This window comes from Sinohyriopsis cumingii, chromosome 1 (assembly GCF_028554795.1).
Source record: "Sinohyriopsis cumingii isolate HCF-2022 chromosome 1, ASM2855479v2, whole genome shotgun sequence".
In the NCBI taxonomy this organism is placed as follows: domain Eukaryota; kingdom Metazoa; phylum Mollusca; class Bivalvia; order Unionida; family Unionidae; genus Sinohyriopsis; species Sinohyriopsis cumingii.
The window spans coordinates 162,526,392-162,545,335 of record NC_142961.1 but is presented as its reverse complement, the minus strand read 5'-3'; the positions used below and the strand labels follow the sequence as shown (position 1 = coordinate 162,545,335).

The following is an 18,944-nucleotide window of genomic DNA, read 5'->3' as shown; positions in this document are numbered from 1 at the left end:
GCAAGATTTAATCATCTTGTCCTTGGTTGCATTTATAATAGGCCAAATAGCAATCAGATATATTTATTATAAACCCAATATCAATCTGGGTTATTCTAATAAACCCAATAATAATCATGGTCTTTTAATATAAACCCAATAGCAATCATGATTTAAAAAAAAAATAGAAGCCGAATTGCAGTCATGGTTGATTATTATAAACTTAACAGTAATAATGGTAATTTTAAAAAAACAACACAATAGCAATTAGGGTTATTTATTATAAACATAATAGCACTCAAGGTTATTTATTATAAACCCAATAGCAATCATGGTTATTTACAATATTGTCAGTAGCAATAAGGATTATATATAAGAAACAAAATATCAATCAGGATTTCAATCAATATAATTCCTGAAAAGGATCTGGTGAGATCGAAACGCTCGATTCAAGGATAAACTTCGAAGTCAACATGGGGATACAGCTCGAGAAATTTTGAGAGACACACGGTGAAACATGTCTTAATCCTCCTCGGTATGACGCCCCAGATCAAGCCTTTAAAGTACCGCTTCGGTGGCCTAGTGGTTAGAGCGTCCGCCTCGGAAGCGGGAGCTCATGGGTTCGATCCCCGGCAGAGTCATACCAGAGACTTACAAAAATGGTACTAACAGCTGCCTCGCTTGGCGTTTAGCATTAAGAGGTTAGTGTTAGGACTGGTCAGCCTGGTGTCAGGATAATGTTACTGGGTGGGACATCATGCTACATGTCTGCGGCATGATGCCCCAGTGCTAGACATCACTATGAACTGGCACGCTGCAGACATCGTAGCGATATGACTGAAAAAGTGTTAAAGCTACGTTAAAAATCAAAATGACACACAAGCATTTGAAGTCACGTAAGCCCCAGATCAAGTCTGTGAAGTCACGTAAGCCCCAGATCAAGTTTCTGAAAAAGTCTCTGAAGTCAGGAAAAGCGAGTAGAGGTTACAATGTGTATGCAAAGGTTGATGGTTGTATAAGTATGGCATTGAACTGTATCTAAAATTATTTCTGAAGAAAACGTAACATATGTATTTAGATGATTTATTTTACTAAAATGCGGTTATCACAAATACCAGCCTTAAGCTTGATACTGAAATGGTTCAAAATCATGAAAATATTAAGTGCAGAGTGTAGACGGCGTATTTCAGACCCGTCTAATAGTGACTCTCTCCGTACATCTTTAATAAGAGACAATGTCAGCAACTGGAAAAATTGGTATTTCATACCCGTCCATCGATTTATTTATGGCATTTACGTTTACAGTGACACTTGAAAACAATCTAAGGGTCCCTTTAATATGGAATAATGCTATTGCGAGTTTTATGCGTTTGTACTCGTGAAAACTTATGAGTCGGACAAACGCAAGTGACCTTTTGTTTGTCTGGTCTGATAGGTCTAAGCTAGTATTTATATTTCTACGTTCAACCCTCTAAAATCTCTAAATGTTTAAGTGGGTTACATTAATTTTTTTGAAGGAAAAAACAACAAAAATATATAGAGGGGCTTTTGAAGATAATTACCGAATATATTCACTTATAAATCGAAAACAACTGCAAACTGCACAGACCTATATATCCTGTCTCATAATGCGCCTGCAGATCTAGATATGTTCAGTTTTTTAAGAGTAATCACTAAAACAAAGAAAATAGACCTTGACCGGCTGGCGCATTCTGCTACGGGAGATCAGGATCTTAGTTGTTTGCATATTTCCTCGGCTTATAATCAAGTACATACGGTGTATATTTGATTGGATCCATTAAGTGGTATTTCAGTGCATACTAACACAAGGAAAGTTTTTGTGCCAAGACGATTGGAGTAAAGTGTTTATCCCAAAGACACGCCACGACGGCCGACCTCTCTTGGTCTGGGCAGAAGTCGAACCCGCCCACTTCTAGATTCGAATTGGACATCGTAGTACTAGGAGACAAAATGTCTGAAATAAATACATTAAAAATATAAGAACACGTACATAGAGAAATGGGATAAAGAAGGAGTGCATTTAGACAATCATTTAGAAGTGTTGGCTTACACAAATAGTTCTGGTGAAATGCTGAGAATAGCTTCAGAATAACAAAGTAGACTGACATCAACGTTCTTAAAAAAATATACAGAAAACAAGTGAAAATGTATAGTGAAATAAAACACTGGCTTATATTAGCTGCCTTGACATGCATTGACTATTTACATAATAACAAACTAAATGCAAATTATTGAGCTATAGAAAAATTATGATGCAATACAAACAAATACCGTCTATACTCACTTATAAAACGAGTCCAACTGCCAACTGCCCAGACCCAGAGCTGCCGGCACACACTGCACCTGATGATCTGGGTCGGTGCAGTTTCTAATGAGTTATCAGTAGAACAAATAACATTGACTCTGATCTGATGGCGCATTATACTATAGCAGATCTGGATCTTTCCTGTTTAAAGTTGGATGAGATTTGAGGTTGTTAGTAACAGTAAAATATTCCCATTCAGCTTCAAATTTATCTTTAATATAAATTTGTCTGATATAAATTGGCCAGTTAATTTGGGAACACCACAAAAATCATAAGCTTACCCCAATTAGAAACCTATCAAAAACGAAAGGGAAAAACAATGATTAATGTAATTTGTTTGGTACAGGGTGTGATCTTGCTATTATGTATCAGCCTTTACATTTTGTTTTTCTATATAAATAAAAAACTATTAAAAAAACAGAACATTTTCTTCAGATTTGTGCGCTTATCTGAACCTGTTTTCATAATCTCTCTTGAGGTATTGGTGCATGTTTCAGATGGTTCTCGTTTGCGTGAAGATTAATCATACAATTTAACCATTCACATCTGACCCATTATGATTCAATTGATTATCTACAGCGTATATTCAGTAGTCTGTGCGAAGTGGAACATGCACGTTCTGAGGCTGCAGTGACCTTTCCATCTGATTATAATCTGGTGCATGTGTTTGGCTGATTGTGCCTGGATTTTTTGGTACATTTGGTTCTCTTCTTGGATTACCCCAGTGGGAACATGTTACCAACTGAGACTGGGTCCCCGAGTGGCCGAGTGATCTAAAGCGCTCTCCGTTATGGATCACTGTCATCTCACCTCTGTCTGCGTGGGTTCGAGTCTCGGATTCAGCCAATGTGGGTATGTGAGAAAGCTTGCCAGTAGCTTCTCGTGGGTCGGTGGTTCTTTCCGGGGGTTTTCCGGGTTCTTCCTCCACCATTAATACTGGCCTCCATGTATAGCCTATCGTGTGCTGAAAAATGGCGTTAAACCCTACAACAACAACAGCCAACTGAGACTGAGGTGGGTGTCTTCGACTCTTATGGCTGGGGTTGAGATGCTACTTCAAACGATTTGCATAAACTGTGTCACTTTCAGTGGTCGATTAGTGTCACGCCGACGAAGCATTATAGCCATGATCAGGTTTGATTGTTACAAAGGAGAAGGATCCACCCCATTTGTGTGTAAGTTTGGAAGACCGACCAATCAATTGTGTTGAACAAGGCTGTGCTTGCCACTTGGAATCTTGGTGCACTTGTTCTTTTGTCCTGATACTGTTTGGTCTTTTCTTTGGCTTTTTGTGTATTTTATGTTTCTTTTTTGACAGACTAAATCTGGTGATAAGCGTCCTTTCTTATTTTCTTTCTGGGTTTCATAATTTATTTAACGGGTAGTGAATGTCTGTTCCGAAAGAATGTAAAAAGCGTAGAACACATACTGATTGCGTCACAGAATTATTTCACTACTTTCTTCATCCTAGAATTTGTTTAATGCTGTTCCCAACTATGTGCTATCACCCTTGTCGAGATCTACTCCAGCTTTTTGTCAGAAACTTTATGCGATGTATGAAGTTCCTGTACCAATATCCAAAAACAAATTTTTCGGCCTCTTATTCCCTAATGAGACATCTGCTGATACGCACAGCCAATGAATTTTTGTTCTCATTTTTTTTTTGTTGAGTTTAATTATAGTAGCGTTCGCACAATTGTGCATGTGCCACTTATTTCTTACTGCACCGCAGCCTGCTAGTTGTTCCTGGGGAAGGGGATGGTGCCACCTCCCCCAGGCTTTATGGATTCAAGGAACCCTGATAGTTTGGCCTCAATCTGTGGGTCCATAAAGGTCCCTACAGTTGAATGGTTGGATGTCATTAGTGGGAAGGAGAGCTCGGGAACGGTCCTGCTTGCTTTACATCGCTGGTTTCTTGCTGCATTTGCTTGGTGTTTCTTGCGATTTTTTTTTTTGTTTTGTTCTCATTGAAAGCTTTTGGTGTTACTTTTTTGTAGACCAGTCGTAGATTGTCCATATGTACTGCGTATGTGCTTATCCAAATACTTTGATCCGTTGGTAGGCGCAGTTTCCTTATGGTAGATTTCATGTTTCATTTTTTTATCGTACACCAACCAGTTTTATCTCAAAATATTCTTTTTATATGCTTGGCATATAGAACGAGATGGGCACGACTTAGTGCATCCACTGCATTCTTTATTCCGCCGTCCCTCTAACTGTAATATATGTCGTTATTGTCTGCATAGGATTTATTACGTATCCTGAGGTGTTGGGGCTAGCTGTAGGGGTTTTGCCAGTTTAAGTAGCAACCGGGGCCTTGGATATTTACACAAGCTAGATGTATACCCCTGTCTGATTTAATGTTCAGTTGGTTCCCCTGCATCATATCCTACCCTCGTTGCGAGCATGAGGTCTTACGTGGACTATGATTCTTTCTAAACAACAACATACCAAATAGCTGTTATCATGCGATGTAGTGTAATAAGCCAAATGGGTCTCTTTAACGAGCGAATTCAACCCTGGCATGAATCCTGATAGAAGTCACTTGTTTTCCTCTGATTTCCAAGGACGTCTCTGCAACAGTCGTTGTCTACTGAAACTCCAACGCTCTAATCACTGCACGACCACAAATATCACAACTACATATTTACATCACAACTTCACAAATGCATGTCAACCTCACAACTGCATGTTTTCTCAGTATTACATTTCCGTAACGTAACGCCAGTATTTCACTCCGTAAAAATGTACAACTCAAACACCAAATACAGGGAACTATTTTTCCTACGCTATCCACTGGTCAGTCAAATCATGATTTTAAACCTCTTTTCGCCTGTAACTCTAAACCATATCTACCATCATTGCAACATAAAAGGCGTATCCATATAATGGAACAATCCCTTTTCAATTATTCCTTTGTACAAAATATATCTCCCTATCACAACAAGTTCACATAGAGACAAACAATCAATCAACACAATTAGATTTTAATAGATACTACTTGGCTAAAGGCCGACTTATGCGGCTGTGACCTAAACTCACTGCTAAACTAAACCATGTCGTCATGAAGTCTCAACAACACTGCACTCTGTGACATTTGCCCCTAGCAATTGGTTAATTACTCGGGCTGAGGAATATTTCCCCAACACCGACTTCGGATAATAATCAAACAACAAATCACGAAAATCTAATAAATCCTTAAAACGGAGAGGTATATACAAATGGTGCATAGCCATAAGTAATTAAGGTATGATTATTGCTACAAATATCTTTTCTGGAAGTTCCATTTGATACGCTTCTTTTGCACCCTTGTACAAAAATATCCACACTTTGTTTGTCCTTTGTGCGCTTAGAATACATTCATATTGTATTGCAAGTTCTTCCTGAATCGGACATTAAATGTATCCCTCACAATACTTAACTTCTTTATAAATTTTCACTTTGTATTCATTGGGGAAACAAATTGTTAAATTTGACAAAATTTGCTGAATTTTGCACTTTTCTTCCACTTCGATTAAGACCATATTGTCGTAACTATATATATATATATATATATATATATATATATATATATATATATATATATATATATATATATATATATATATATATATATATATACATATATACATATATATATACACATTAGATAGACGTTTTCTTTTGTACAGTCTATATTAGTACTCTTTGTTACCGTGTGTGTAGAATTGAACTCGTGGACGTTCTAGTAAATGTGATATTGCTTGCTATCATTATTGATTACACACATACATACATACTTACATACATACATACATACATACATACATACATACATACATACATACACACACATACACACATGCATACATACATAACATACATACATACATACATACACACACATACACACATGCATACATACGTACATACATACGTACATACATACATACATACATACATAACATACATACATACATACATACACACACATACATACATACATACATACATACATACATACATACATACATACATACATACATACATACATACATATATGTGTGTGTGTGTGGTATCAGTGAATATTATATATATGCAAGTGTCCTGATTTCGGGAGGCGACAACATTCTGTTCAGTGGAGAATTACTGATCATAATAATATTCTCAAATGTTATAATCAAAACATCTCTCAATATTGGTATTTATTAACGATACTGTATATGAGCCAATATCGCCCACAGTTCATTGCAACCTGCTCTATTGATCTCTCCCAACGTCACTCGGTTTGTTTGATTTTTGACCCGTGACCAATCGTAGTTAATAGATGAACATCGACCCTTAATAGGGCAGTTTACAACTCGGCAAAACAGTATATATATGCATGCTACTAATGTTATATTTAAATTTATAGTAACGATGCAAACAGTGATTCAAAAGAATAAAACTAATCAGGCAGAACAATAATTGTAAATGTAATCGTATACGTTGCTTGTTACAAGATTCGTGTAAAACACGAGGACATAGATGTGAAATAAGTGTATACTTACTATGTACAGTAGGCCTACATTTGCCTCCTGAAAGAAAAAAATATTGATTGTAAAGGAGGACTGTAGATAGAATCAAACACCGACTAAGCAACCTATTCAAACGCGTAGCTAATTCTGAGTGGATAAATGTAATGATAAAGTGACCGACCCTTCGGTGACTAAGGATTAAAAAAAACTATTAAAAAAAAAACAAGAATCATGTGATGGGACGTTGCCAGACGTATTTGTATTGGCATTCCAATGACATTGTGTTCAAACAAGCGAGACATAAAAAATAAAGCTAAATTACGGACGTTAATCGTGCCAAATTTATTTTTCCTTGCCCAGTGTCAGTATCTTTCCACGAGGTCTTTACACCGATACACATGGGCTGTATTCAAAGCATTTCATTTCTCTGTAGTTATATGGTCTGTATTGAAAGCATCTCATTTCTCTGTAGTTGTATGGTCTGTATTGAAAGCGTCTTATTTCTCAGTAGTTATATGGTCTGTATTGAAAGCATCTCATTTCTTGGTAGTTGCATGTCTGTATTTCAAAGCATCTCATTTATCACAGTAGTTGTATGGTCTATAGTGAAAGCATCTCATTTCTCAGTAGTTTTATAGGCCGTATTGAAAACGTCTCATTTCTCAGTAGTTGTATGGTCTGTATTGAATGCATCTCATTTCTCACAGTAGTTGTATTGAAAGCATCTCACTTATCGCAGTAGTTGTATTGAAAGCATCACATTTCTCAGAGTAGTTATATGGATTCTACTGAAAACATTTAATTCCTCACCATAGTTATTGTGAGGTTCAAAGAAATCAAGAAAGTAACTGTGGCAGTGATTGAAAGGACATATATAGCGGTGCGGTTAATCCGCTCGCTTTGTACTTTTGCGGTTTTGGATTCAAGCACAAGAACTGGCACTTGCAAAAGTTAGTAGTCACCCAGATCATGGGTATCCGCACACATTTTTTCTGAGGGGTGAGGTGGGGCATGCCATAATGGGGGAGGGGGCGGGGGGAAACGAAAACTCTAAAGGCTATATTTATAAACTGCACAATGCATTTAAAATATGGCGTCTTTCTCAATGTGACCATATACATTAATATATATTACCCTTTCATCACACCCATTTGGCAATAAGGGGCCTTTAATTGGTCATTTGGTATAGGTGAAATAAAAGACATGTTAAGAAGATATCGTTTATACAGGAACGGGACATAAATAGCATTTTTGCCCTTTCATTGCTGTTAATAGCCTCACGAAAGAACGACAGTTGTTTTTTAATGTCATACGAGATTGATGGAAGTTCTTTGCTTGATGTTAATTAGACAGCAGTTAGAAGATGATATACGTGATAAATCATACTATTTAATATTCATCCTGACGATTAAAACCAACGGAAAATACAATTTTCTTTTTAAAAGTTAACGAAGTCTTCCATTAAAATAGTATTCTCTGACATCCTGCTTAATATTGACGCATTGGCTGTCTTTCATCGGTTTGCAAACGCTATGTTGCAAAATATGCCCGTGACAGACTCCTGATATGCAAATACGAAACTTTAATCCAGTTATACAAGTAGATTTTAACTCTCCAGTGATGCAAGTAGATTTAAATTCTTACTGGTACGGTACCGACCCACCCAACTCCACCTTGTCTCTCCGTTACGACCTTACCGGCAATAAATATCTTAACGGTACGGAATACCCGACCCTACCGGCTAACTTGCATCACTACTTTTAACTTGAGTTTCGGCAGATTTAGAAAACTGGAAAATGATAACACTGAACAGAAAATCTTATCATTCTCAAGTTTGTCATTGAAGATTAAAAATAGCAATTAGAGTGAGCCCCGTTAAAACCTTACCAGCAGTTGTAATCATGTTTTGAAACGGAGGTCTGCAGTTAGTCAATAAAACGCAGTCAGCAGTCTTCGTTTTCAGACTTTGAGTAATATATTGCTGGTGCAAAATCAAAATGCCATTCTCTATAACTCATTGCGGTAGGTTCTTGAAAATGCTCGTGTTCTATATATATATATATATATATATATATATATATATATATATATATATATATATATATATATATATATATATATATATATATATATATATATATATATATGTATATATATATGTATATATATGTATATATATGTATATATATATATATGTATATAGATGTATGTATGTATATATATATATATATATATATATATATATATATATATATATATATATATATATATATATATATATATATATATATATATATATATATATATATATATATATATGTATGTATGTATGTATGTATATATATATATATATATATATATATATATATATATATATATATATATATATATATATATATATATATGTATGTATGTATGTATGTATGTATGTATATATATATATATATATATATATATATATATATATATATATATATATATATATATATATATATATATATATATATATATATATATATATATATATAATTTGTATGCATTAATGAAAGATAACAAATTTAATGCAGTAAACATGGCACTGACTCCAAACCAAACGCTGTTTATCGTAAACTGTCATAGTATAAAACTCCCAATCCTCCTTGTTTAAAATGTTTAGCCTTTCCTGTCTCAAAATAAACACCGAATTCATTCTATAATGTGCACTTAACTGCAGAAAAAACGCAGGCCTTGATCAGCCATTGCCTTGAATGGCGGAAGATGGTCGCAGTTGGATGTGTGATCTACACAAGCGGATAAAATGACTTCCTCCGCAGAATCGGACGAGTTATCCGAGTTATTTCTTAAAAAATAAATTTCTCATAGTTAATACGTAGTTTCTCATTTGAAAAATATGTAAAAGTTTGTAAACTGTACATTTTTTTTAGAAAATCAGAGAGGAAATACATGTACGTGTGCGAGCACGACAGGTTAATTAACCTGGTTAGAAAAAACAAAACTACAACATGACACACCTAGCTCCTTTGGCAGCGTATATTGAGTGGTAATAGCGTATGACTGGATGGTGTAGGAAATTTATACATGTATAATGACTGTATTGTATAAACTTAAAATATGAACTAACTTTAATACCGTATTTACCCAAATGTTAAAACTGAAGACTCAAATATTATATTACGGCAGATCAGGGTCAACAGTATTCACGTAAATGATAAATAGAACGGAGTACACCCTAATCAACTGACTCATTATATACAATAACTGTGTGACAGTGGGTACGCGATATACACGAACTAGAACGGTACCACCATGAGAACTTTGGTGGCATGTACCAGTAAAAAAATTGGATAAAGCATTCCCCATCAGTATTAATCACAGGTGTTCGACGCGAACTTAATGTTCAAAAAGCAATAACCTGAAGGAAAAAATCATACTGAGTGGCAACATTTTCTCAGATTACCCCAATGATCCGTTCTGACAAAGGACCTATCTATCATACTATACCGTATGATGGAAACGGTCCTATGTCAGAACGAGGCATGGGGGTAATATGAGGTACTTTTGTCAACCACTATGATATTTTTCCTTCAGGTTATTGCTTTTTATCAAAATTAAGCTCGCGTCGAGCACCGGTGGTATTGATTTCGAGTTAGTGGTACTTACTATACGCGATACACATTTGCAAAGCAGTGAACAAAAAGCTTCTTACCATGAGAATAGTCAGTCATAAATTATGATAGCAGAATCGAAGGAATCCACTCAACGTCAAGTGACGACTTTAATATTTTAGTGTATAACAACATATCTGTCCTGAAACGTAGGCGCTCTATAAATAGACACAGCTGTGGGATAGCAGTTATTTTGAAACGAAACAATGAGCGTGCGAGATAGCAGAACTACAGGTTGAATTGCTATATTTGATAAAGAGGTGCTTTTTGTATAAGAAGTTCGCTAGATTCAGACGGAGATGGTAGTACTAAGAACAGACTTTATAAAATGTGTGTTTGTGGGGGACGACGCAGTTGGAAAAACGAGTATGCTGATGAACTATGCCACCAGTCGATTTCCAACACAACATGTACCATCAGTTTTCGACAATTACGCCGGTAAGTAAGAGGCCAGTATCTAGGCCGTTCTAATGCGATTTGTATTCCTATCCTGTGTTTTGACTGGTTTTGAAAAGAGATTTCTCTCAACAACAAGTATTTGAACGAAACTTTGCGTTTGCGCTTCGTGGTCAATCAGGAATGTCTGCGCTCGATAGTCTCATTTCAATCCTTAACAAATAAATTATTTGCCAAGCTAGTGTGCTCTCTCTCTCTCTCTCTCTCTCTCTCTCTCTCTCTCTCTCTCTCTATATATATATATATATATATATATATATATATATATATATATATATATATATATATATATATATATATATATATAGTAAAGTACCCGTTCATGGGTATGACATGCCATAATAACGCAGCTTTAAACGAAAGAAAAGTAATTACTATTCTCTTTATTTGTTAATTTGTTTAATTGTAGATCGGTTAACTTCGTGCGGCACTGTCACTGGTGATTAATAGTCTCTCTGACATTATTCTCTGTTTTAAAGTTCTGCATCGTAGAATAGCAAAGTAAAAAATAAATCTTGTAAAGATATAAACACATTGTGTTTTTGTGGGGTTTAACGACACTTTAAACACATTATAGGCTACATTATGCCTAGACAACAGGAGCTAAGTGCTTTTCACAAGGACACGACAGGCAGCCGACCCTGGGTGGCGTGGGCGGGTATCGAACCGTCGACGCTCTATCAACTGAACTACCGCGGCTCTCCCCCTCCCCACTCCAAAAAAAAAAAACTATACAAGAGACTTTTATATATTCTCATGTTGGAGAGGTAATTTATTGAATTTCGTTAAAAAGCAGCCTGTCAATGTATTTTTATTGATGGCCGCACGACCCTAAAATCTTAACATTAGTTTCGTGTCAAGTCGGACGACAACGCAAAATTTCAAGCGCGTAAAAAAGGAGGAGAAAAAAAGACACAGAAAACCTATCTCGTCTGCTTTTTGAACCCCCTGTTGGACTTCACAAAGGAGCGTAGGCCATATCTCCATACGAATTACAACGAAATTCCGTATGAATCACATACTCGTTTAAATCAGCCACGGGGACTCTTGTCACACAAGAAATATTGTATCTTATATGGCGTTAAATTAAACGCGAAAACGATTTTTAAAGTAATGATGAACTTCGACAGATCAATCATTTTTAATCCACCCATTGACTAGATGCAAATTTTGCGAGATTATTTCTAAGTGGTATATAAGGGTGGACCACTTTGATAGCGTTAGGAACGAATTTTTCCAAAGCCTACTTTTAAAAATTAAAAACACCTTCTGTATACATGTGTTAAAAGAGTGGAGGAATTTATTAAATGTCAGTCTGCTATTGGGCGTGGATATATTGACCACCAATATAGGATTGAATAAGAAGAACTGAGTAGCATATATTAGTACCGCTCTATATAACAAGTGGAGAAATACAAAGGAAATATATTCGTGTTATTTTATCAATGAATGGACTTTGAGGCTTTTAAAGAAAGATATAAAAATGATGCAAGGACTTTACGTATCAAGGTATTAACAAATCTATTAGGAAATGCAATTTTTAAAAAAAATCTTTCAATGCACCCGTTACCACTGAGAGCTATTATCCCTTTTACAGCGATAAAATTGTAGAGACACAGAGACAAATTGTATAAAGTCGAAAGACTACTTGTTAAATTAAATGGCTTCGTTCTCAGGAATTAAATTGACAGAATGATGAATAGAAGTCATTTCACTCAAGCCATACAAAATGACCACGAACACTAACTAGCATTAAGTCCATATCCATATCACCCAGTCTTCTGTCCATTAATTACTATCTTTAACTAATTAATGTATTTGAAAATAAAGATTGGTTGTTTTCTAAGAGTACAAAGGAAACCATTCAGCGTTTGTTTCCGCAAGAGTGAATAACACGGATAAATACAAAACCGACAAGAGTGGAGTTTAATATGAAAGCTGTATTGCCTTGAAAATGTTTAAACCAGGGGTGCACAACATTTATCGGCCAAGGGCCAGATTGTATTTTCTGAGACCACTCGAGAGCCGCAAACACTAATTTCTTTAATATAATTACTGTTCACGGGCCAGATTTCTGTATTGTTTTAATTTGCCCTGAGGGCCGGACAGAACACGTTCGCGGGCAGGGGGTTGTGCACCACTGACTTAAACGGTAAACCGGAAGTATTTAAGGACATTACTCTTGTAATTAAATATTATATAGGAATTAAAACCATGAAATGTGGTACGTTGCGTGTATTAGGATTAAAATTCTCCCTACAATGGCACAAACTATTTAAATATTTTAAAAGATGAAACAAGGATAACTTTGAGAAAAGATTGCGACAGGGGAAAGTGTTAATTGTTGGCTAAAAATGTAGATAAATTTGTATACTGTTACGTGTTTATGCTATAATAAACAGTAACAAAGAAACAGTGAAGACAACAAGCTTTGTAAAATTTAACAAATAATTTATTTCCCTGGAAAAACAAGGTAAAACTGAGGAAAAGAACTCACGTTTTTAAGAATCAAATTCAAAAATAATCCAAGAATAATCCAAGAGTTATAAATTATTGGTCCTAGTAATGAAATTTTCTAATGAATTTGAGTTCGAGACCTGACGAAAATCCGAAATGGAAGGCGATGACGTATGCTATAACCTGTATAGTACGGATGTATCTACATTTCTTTTTTGAACCTCAGAAAATATTGCGGTGTTTGAATCTCGAATACAATTTCAAGAAATGTCTTTGTCCAAGAATTCGGTATGAGCACTCAAATATTTCCAGGAAAAAGAATTATTAATTCCATAAAATAAAATTTCAACTCAACTGGTCACAACAAAACACGTTTCAGTGTCGAAAGTAAAACGCCCAACTAACTAAATTTTCTATAGACAAAGGTTATACATTAATTTGAGACGCAAAACAGATTCCCGGATGAGGGTCAACCCTCCGGTAAAACCAAAATTTCTAGAACATCGTAGAAGCTATTTACATTTCTAAGATCACGTATTCGAGTACAGCATCGATCTCGCTCTGTGTATCCCACAATAAAAAATAAAAACAAATGTTGTTTACTCAACTGTTACTAATTTTGAATTAAGGTCAGGAACTAGGTCAGCATTAGGTATTTATGACTAAATGGTCAGGTCAAAACTAGTTTCTGGAAAATATCAAATTCCAGTAAACAAAATTACATTACTTTAACATGTAATGAAATAAAATAAAACAAATTTAAAACTTACAAACAGACAATTAAATTAAAATATTCATAACAATACGGAATGTGCAACAACGAGTAAGCAATTTAATAACCATGAAAATATAATTTTATATTTTAAAAAATATTTCCTCTCATTCTCTCACGAGAAACTGATATTATTTTTATTTTTATTTTCTAGCATTCGTTGATAAATATAATATATATGGTTATAATTGCATGTTTTTAGAAAGACGTTTGTAAATTTATGTGACAAACCAAAGGCTTTTCAATATTGGCATCAATACTGTTTTATCTCCGGCATTAAAATCAAGACGTCACTTTAAACCTATTTAGAAACATTGACGCCAACGATAAGGGACTGGACAATATAATGACTCGTTATTCAGATACATCATTTTGTTTTCTCGTTCTGATCATATGTATCGTGTCTATTAATCTTTCATTTGAAATATTTTTGTATGTCTATCCATCCTTTTGAATTCCATCACATAACTGTGCGGTGAAAATGACATTTTTAAATAATGCACTAGAATTACTGAACATAAATCGGATGTTTGAAGTTATGAACAAAGAATAGAATCAGATTACGCACTTGTCGTAAACAGTTAATTTCCATAGCACGAACACTTGATGCCTTATGTCGATGCGCTCTCACTTCACCCGAAACGTCATCGCCACCTTAATTTAAATTAAGCCAATTGCTTGCGGAAACAAATGGGGATTTTTCATTTTTTTTAATTTGTTGTGCTTATTTTGCAAGGAATTCTCCCAAAGTAAGGACAGTATAGAAATTTTCAGACGCTGGCCTGCAACTGTTGTTCGATAAATCAACCCCCGCAAATCTGTATTGATACTAGTGGACGATTTTGGGGTCTGGTGTGACCTGTTCATTAAAATGTGCAATTTTGCTGCATGCGAATCTTTCCCGAACCATCCTGCGTACACTTTAGACACATTGGTAACAGCCATATCAAGCGGGAAATTCAAAATGGCCACATGACATATGGTTGTGCTATTCCAGGCGGGTTTTCAAGTCACCAAACATATGATTTGCTCTGGAAATATAATGTACATGTCACCAAAAGAACCCTTCAGCCGACGGTAGCTGCATAGCCACGAGAAACACCGGTAAGTGTATAAAATGTACACCGATGTGTGCAGTCCAAATTTGGACGCAGATAATTGCAGCTTTTAACGAATATGGGATATTAGAGTCTCCCACGAAAATCAATATTATCATAGATGAAGGGCTGATTTATCGGCCTACTGCAACCCTAACACTGTTATTGTTAACATTTAATCTTTTTCCACAAAATTTAATGTAAAAATGACTATGAAAACTCAGAACGAGGCTGATCTCAGGACAAACGGTATGTGCTGTCAGTTCCATTGTTAACCTGCATCACTTAAGACAGCTTGTCAAACTCTAATCCGATAAATCACCTCCACCCCACCCACCCCCAAAAATGATGGACGATTTGTGGAAATGCTAAAATAAAATCGAGGAATTGTTTGCAGACAGACCTGTCTGCAATACATCGGTGCTTGTTTTAGACACTTACTGGTGTTTCTCGCGTCTCATAAGCTACCGTCGGTTGAGTATCATTTGGCAGTATGTACAGAATATTTTCGGATCAGTCCTATGTTTGACTTGTAAATCCGCGTGGAACAAAACAACCCTATATAATATCGGTAAGTGACTATTGTACGCTGTTGTGTTTCGGACAGAATTATATGCAGCATAATTGTACATTGTAATGAACAGGTGACATGATGTCCACCAAATCCTCCACCAGTATCAACACACTCTCTGAAATACTTCGATGGAGTGATACAGCTTAAAAAGTAGGAAAACGCTCCTCAAAATTGGCGGACAGTCTAGTCACACGCAGAAGTATATTAGACAAATAGAACCATGTCAACAGCATTAGGAATACCGAATTGTATTATCATGACTCCATGGTCTTAAACTAAGTTCTAGAAAAGAGCGAACACTAATAGTTTAGTAAATTCAACAAAAAAAATATTCCTTGGAAAAAGGGTTAAAACTTAAAAAAGAACTTATATTTTTTATGAATTATATCCCAAATAGTCCAAAAAAGCTATATCACCAGTCCTTACGAACAGTTCTGATCAACTTCCAGTGGTGTTAGAATTAGCGCTGAAGTTGTTGATGTGCATATAGTCCTGAATGCACTAATGTACCAATGCTCTTAAGTGTGATGATGTGCTAACAGTCTTCCAATTAATCAGGGTAATATAATCGAATATGCCCTTGTCTGAATTCACTATAAATCCAGATTAATGTTTCTGTCCAAGAATATTATTTAAGAGCACACCGTATTTCCAGTGAATAAATAATCTGGTTGTTTACAAGAACAAATCTTACTAAAACTATAATAAAAACATGGTAAACATAGCGTTCTTGTGGCAGACTAAGGTAAAGATCCTAAACGATAAAGATCCTAATATTTAACCCACACTCTTATAAAACTATTAGCTACGTATTATTTGTTTGCGATAATAAAACAATATCAGTGCCTCTTATCTGGAAGAACAAGAACTTGATTTTGGACAAGTTCAAGTCCAAAATACAGTTATACACAATCATGAAGAAAACTAACAATGACAAATTAAATATACATAAGTGTATGCACAAGTTCAATAAAAGAAAATGAATAAAGTAAATTCATACCTTAAGAAAAAAGGAAATACTGGAATGTTTCAACTAAGAAGCCATCTCAATCGATCTACGCCATGACGAACCGTGATCGAGTGTTACATGAACATGACGTCGTTTAGTTTGCGAATTTCATGTAGATGCAATCTCAAAAGTCAAAATTTTCAGAGGTGGGAGTGGGTCGATGTTAAAAGTTGTAACCAAGGTGGTAATTTGGGATTATACACTTCGCAGATTTGGCACGATTCATTTATGCTGCTTCTAAGCTAATTCTTATGAAAAACGCAAATGAAACTTGGTTTCCGATCTATTTTGTTGAAAGGGGCCGCGAGTGGCCTAGTGGTCTAAAGCGCTCTCCGTCACGGATCACTGCCATCTCACCTCTGTCTGAGTGGGTTCGAGTCTCGGGCTCGGCAAATGTGGATATGTGAGAAAGCTTGCCGGTAGCTTCTCGTGGGTCGGTGCTTCTTTCCGGGATTTTCCCGGTTCTTCCTCCACCATTAATACTGGCCGCCATGTATAGCCTATCTTGTGCTGAAAAATGGCGTTAAACCCTATAACAACAACAATAATTTTGTTGAAAATGGTGACTGATAAAGTGCTGCCCTGAGGTATACCCTTTGTCGGAGCATATTGTTCTGCGATTACAGTACTTATCTAAACTCGGAAATATCTATCTTTAAAAGACAGTTAGGCAGCCCTTTAGACCCAGGTTGAATCGGACATTCAGTGGTGGCGCGAGGAGGCGATGTTCTTTGGTGGATCCCTACTTTTCCACGGACCTAGAATAGCTGCAACCAATTGGTGTCCAAATCGAACCTTGCAATGGCCCGCCCCCCCCCCCATTTCTCTTCAAATTTAGTGCCCCATTTAACTTGGCGCCATAGGCAACCACCTAGTTCGCCTATATAGACGGGCCTCTCCTGCCACCATGACACTGCTACTGCGGCCATTTATTATACCGCACTTCCATTTGGTTTAATAAGATTTTGAAAAGTCAAGAAAGCAGGATACGGTATGTTCTTTCTTTATGAACGCTTATCTAATAAATGTGTATCATGTGCAACCACGAATAACGTATTCCCAGATCTGCCATCAAAGTACGTTGTGCCTTTTACTTAACATATCAGTCAAACAGCGTAGTTGTTGTTGTTGTTGTTGTAGGGTTTAACGCCATTTTCAGCACACGATAGGCTATACATGGCGACCAGTATTAATGGTGGAGGAAGAACCCGGGAAAACCCCAGAAAGAACCACCGACCCACGAACCACCGACCCACGAGAAGCTACTGGCAAGCTTTTTCACATACCCACATTAGCCGAATCCGAGACTCGAACCCACGCAGACAGAGGTGAGATGGCAGTGATCAGTAACGGAGAGCGCTTTAGACCACTCGGCCACTCGGGGCCTCCAAACAGCGTAGTAGACCCATATCTGCTAGTGCATTATGAGTCGGTAGAACTGGTGGTAGTTGTTTTTAGTACGACATACGAGTAGTAGATAAAGCAGTAGAGCAATAGCACTTGATAAAATAAATTCTAAATGATAAAAAATAATGATGAATATATAATAATGTGGGCTGCTAATCTACAGATTTAGCCTAATGTTGGCAAACAAACCCATTAAGAAGGCGGCGCGCTCTATGTTGTCTTGCCCTGGAATGAAAATAACGCTGTCAGATGATTCACTGTTTTTAATAGAAGTTCAAGGACATTTGCGTAATTAGTGCTTAAGCAGTAGCGTGATGTATATTATTAATACACGTAACTCAAAGCCTTGAACTTCACACGTATCCTACATATGCGGTAAAAGAAAGGATGACAGTTTTTGAGTAAAACAGATCGGCGGCAGATTTTAAGTTGTTGTGGGAATGGACCGTCTGCTCTGTAGAAACCCGTCTCGGGATATTTTTCTAACTTTCTATAAGTGAGTGCTTTATACAGGTTTAACGTCATACTTTGACATTAACACTACATTGAAATTAGAATAAACTGATTTTGGACTCGGCATGTGTCCGAAACGCAGGGTAATTTCATATGGCTGCAAGCAAGCTGTGAACTTATCGGTTCTTTAACATATTTGAGGGGAGATTTCTGCTCATCGTTTGTGTGATTAACTCAGTGGTCATGTAAAATT

At 36.1% G+C, this 18,944-nt stretch overlaps 2 protein-coding genes across 2 annotated transcripts in view; one reads left to right on the top strand and one right to left on the bottom strand.

Annotated features, from left to right (window-relative positions):
• Positions 1-240: 240 nt before the first annotated feature.
• On the bottom strand, positions 241-10,610 carry LOC149808279 (uncharacterized). The gene is made up of 4 exons (XM_089975522.1): positions 10,508-10,610; positions 6,835-6,861; positions 2,285-2,446; positions 241-1,954 (listed from the first exon to the last, which is right to left on the bottom strand). Exons 1-4 carry the CDS (start codon positions 10,524-10,526, stop codon positions 1,800-1,802), a joined length of 363 nt encoding a protein of 120 aa, XP_089831648.1. The 5' UTR covers positions 10,527-10,610; the 3' UTR covers positions 241-1,799.
• A 155-nt stretch (positions 10,611-10,765) lies between these two features.
• LOC149808277 (uncharacterized) overlaps positions 10,766-18,944 on the top strand; it is a 45,944-nt gene continuing 37,765 nt past the window's right edge. The window contains exon 1 of the mRNA XM_089975510.1: positions 10,766-10,904. Within this exon, the coding sequence (XP_089831636.1) occupies positions 10,766-10,904 (139 nt within the window). The remainder of the gene's footprint in view (positions 10,905-18,944) is intronic.

Coding starts and splice junctions, on each gene's coding strand:
- LOC149808279 (XM_089975522.1), bottom strand. Junction 2,447..6,834: donor ATGTAGGCCTACTGTACATA/GTAAGTATACAC, acceptor AACTTTAAACAG/GAAAGATCCAGATCTGCTAT. Junction 1,955..2,284: donor CAGTTGGACTCGTTTTATAA/GTGAGTATAGAC, acceptor TATTTATTTCAG/ACATTTTGTCTCCTAGTACT.